This window comes from Poecilia latipinna, unplaced genomic scaffold (genome assembly GCF_001443285.1).
Source record: "Poecilia latipinna isolate Pla-1442-1.1 unplaced genomic scaffold, P_latipinna-1.0 Scaffold39, whole genome shotgun sequence".
NCBI lineage: Eukaryota > Metazoa > Chordata > Actinopteri > Cyprinodontiformes > Poeciliidae > Poecilia > Poecilia latipinna.
Genome location: NW_015112655.1, coordinates 608,090 through 610,826, shown reverse-complemented (window position 1 = coordinate 610,826; position 2,737 = coordinate 608,090). Strand labels below are relative to the sequence as shown.

The 2,737-nt window shown below is 35.3% G+C and overlaps 1 protein-coding gene across 7 annotated transcripts in view; it reads right to left on the bottom strand.

Moving 5' to 3' along the window:
- LOC106955897 (CD209 antigen-like protein E) overlaps positions 1-2,737 on the bottom strand; it is a 41,171-nt gene that overhangs the window by 13,827 nt on the left and 24,607 nt on the right. For 2 of the 7 annotated variants that reach the window (XM_015046334.1, XM_015046344.1), the window contains exons 4-7: positions 1,709-1,747; positions 1,498-1,599; positions 1,076-1,153; positions 169-432 (exon numbers count right to left, since the gene is read on the bottom strand). The exons of 4 other annotated variants lie outside the window; for them this stretch is intronic. In XM_015046334.1, coding sequence (XP_014901820.1) covers positions 169-432; positions 1,076-1,153; positions 1,498-1,599; positions 1,709-1,747 — 483 coding nt within the window. The remainder of the gene's footprint in view (positions 1-168; positions 433-1,075; positions 1,154-1,497; positions 1,600-1,708; positions 1,748-2,737) is intronic. One more of the 7 variants, XM_015046352.1, reaches the window with a different exon arrangement.

Sequence of the window (2,737 nt, the reverse complement as noted above, 5' to 3'; positions counted from 1 at the left end):
TGAACCAGGAGGAATAAATCTCTGTAGATGTTTGTGTGGTTTGGAGACAGCAGGAGGCGTCTTCTGTCCTGCAGCTACAATCTAACTTCCTGTCTCTGTCAGTCCATCAGTGTCTCTTTAACATCATTAGAGGACAGAAATGAAACAAAGATCAAATCCTGGACTTACTTCTTGTTGTATTAGTTGGTGGACATGTTGAAGGAGGACATGTTGAAGGAGGACATGTTGAAGGAGGACTTGTTGAAGGAGGACATGTTGAAGGAGGACATGTTGAAGGAGGACATGTTGAAGGAGGACTTGTTGAAGGAGGACTTGTTGAAGGAGGACTTGTTGGTAGCAGCGGTTCTGTGGTTCCAGAAGTAGGACTAGAAGGCGTGGCGGGACAAGATGGACACGTTGCTGGTGGTGGAGATGTAGGCTGGTCGATGCTTTCTGTTTAAAAATAAATGTCAAAATAAATGTTGGAACTGAAGTATGACAGACTCCTTTATTGCAGGGCTCAACAGAAAACAAACAAAATTCTCTCACTGATGCTTATCTCTTAACTTGGGTAGAAGATTAATTTGGCTCTTCCTCTTCATCACTTCCTCTTTATTTTCAGTCTCAATGTTTTTGACAGTAAAGCCAGTTAATATTTGACAATGATCACAGGTTGATTTTATCCAACATTAAATATCTAGGTTCAAAGTCTTCTATTAACCTTTACTTTTCATTAACACAAAAAGTTTTTTACATCAGTTTTTCTGTTTCTTTTTTGTGTCTGTGCTCCGACTTCTCAAACGGTGGTTGTGGCAGACGGCTGCTGGTTCTGAGCCAGTTACCAGCAGCCACTAGTTACCAATCTAGTTAAAACTAATTTTAACTAGATTGGTTAATTAATTGGAAATCATTTAAAATATTTTTTGCAAAATGCCTCACATTTGTGGTGAATTGGCGCTACATAAATAAACTGAACTGAATGTTTTCTGCTGAATTAAAGAAAATGAAGTCCTGATGAATATTTAAATATTTCCAACAGTGTTAAAATAATTAAAATCCCAGATCTGACAGCTCTAAATGAAACTCTGAGTCTCACGTGAGATGTTTTTCTTCAACATGTCGATCTCCTCATTCAGGCTTTGGAGAGCTTTGTTGTTCGTTATATAAAGTGCAACTGGTTAAAGAAAAATAATTATGATCACTTAAATGCAAAATAACATTTCTCATTATTTACAAACTTACTTTGTAAAAAGTAGCATTTATTTAATGACATTTTACTCCAGAAGCTACTGTGATTTCAGTTTCTGGTTTAATAGCTGCTGAATTTTTCAACTGGTTATGTTAATAATGACTATGAAGAATATTCAAAACCAGCAGATAAAAACAAATAAAAGACAAGACATAAAATGTTTTTTTGCTAAAAAAAATTTTTTTAATCACATTTAAATATAAATTTAATATTAAGAGTTTGTTTATTTGACTTCTCTTCATATTTTCACAGGTAAAATTTTTTCAGACCCAGGCCGCTAGCAGCAGCTGCCAAGAGAACGACGAGACTGATGAGAACCACCAGAACCGCTGGAGACATTTTGGACTTCCTGTCCGGTTGTTGAACATCTGCTGAACAGTGAACAGAAAATCAGAGGGGAATGGATATCTGATCAATACTTGATAACCTAGCATGCAAACATGATGCACAATATAAAATACACAGATGAAAGATGTTTACCCTCTTTTTTTTGAACGTGAATAGATAAATCCTTTGTGTCTGAAACAGAGACAGAAATATCTTTTAATGTCCTTCAGTTGGGAAACTCAGTTATAGAAGCAAAATGGAAGCATACAAATTTGCACAATGATAAAAATGCATAAATAAATAATTGTAGTGCAAGTTCAAATTTACAACATTAAGATAAATCTGCTCAGTTACTAAGAAAAACCCAGATTCAAAGAAACGTGCATCTGAGAATGATAATTTAAATCTGCATCTGTATTTTTCCAGATAACAGAAACACAACAGACTTTTTACAATTATATAAATGAAAATTAAGACTGAAATTCACTAAACTGATGTTCAAATCACAAACAACTGAAATGTTGCATTGCTGCACAGTTCATTGCTACAAAAAATGAGAAGTTAAACACTTTGTTCCCTGAGGTGACATATTTCATAGGTAGGAAGCATCTGATGTTATCAACGATAAAACAATAAATAAACTGAAACATCACCTCACAAGTCCAATCAATCATAAAACATCCTAAAACTCTGAGGTTATTTATTTATAACCATTGTAGATGATTTACAAAATTGAATCGCTAAACTAAAAATGATAAAAATAGGTCAGGTTGCAATTATATTTCTTCTTCTTTTCTTTTTGTAGCCCAAATCAGAGACTCATGGATATGTTTATAGTCAGATTTTTAAAATTCATTTAAATTTGTCCAGACTATGCAGTAAAATCTCTTTTGTGACAACTTCCTTGTAAATATAACTGTCATGATCCGTGGTTTTCTGTTTATTTTGAGTTTTTCTGTGTTCAGTCCTGTGTTCCTGTGAGTCTCTGTCCTGTCCTCCCCGTTGATTGCTCCCCAGATGTGTCTCATTCCCTTGATTACCCCGTGTGTATTTAAACCCTCCTGTTGTCTGTGTTCCTCGTCGGGTCCTTGTCGTCGTTTGTCTAACGTCTCAGTGTTGTTCTCACTAGCCAGTAGAACTGTTAAGTCCTGGTTTGTGTTTGTTTCCGTTCACTCGCCAGTA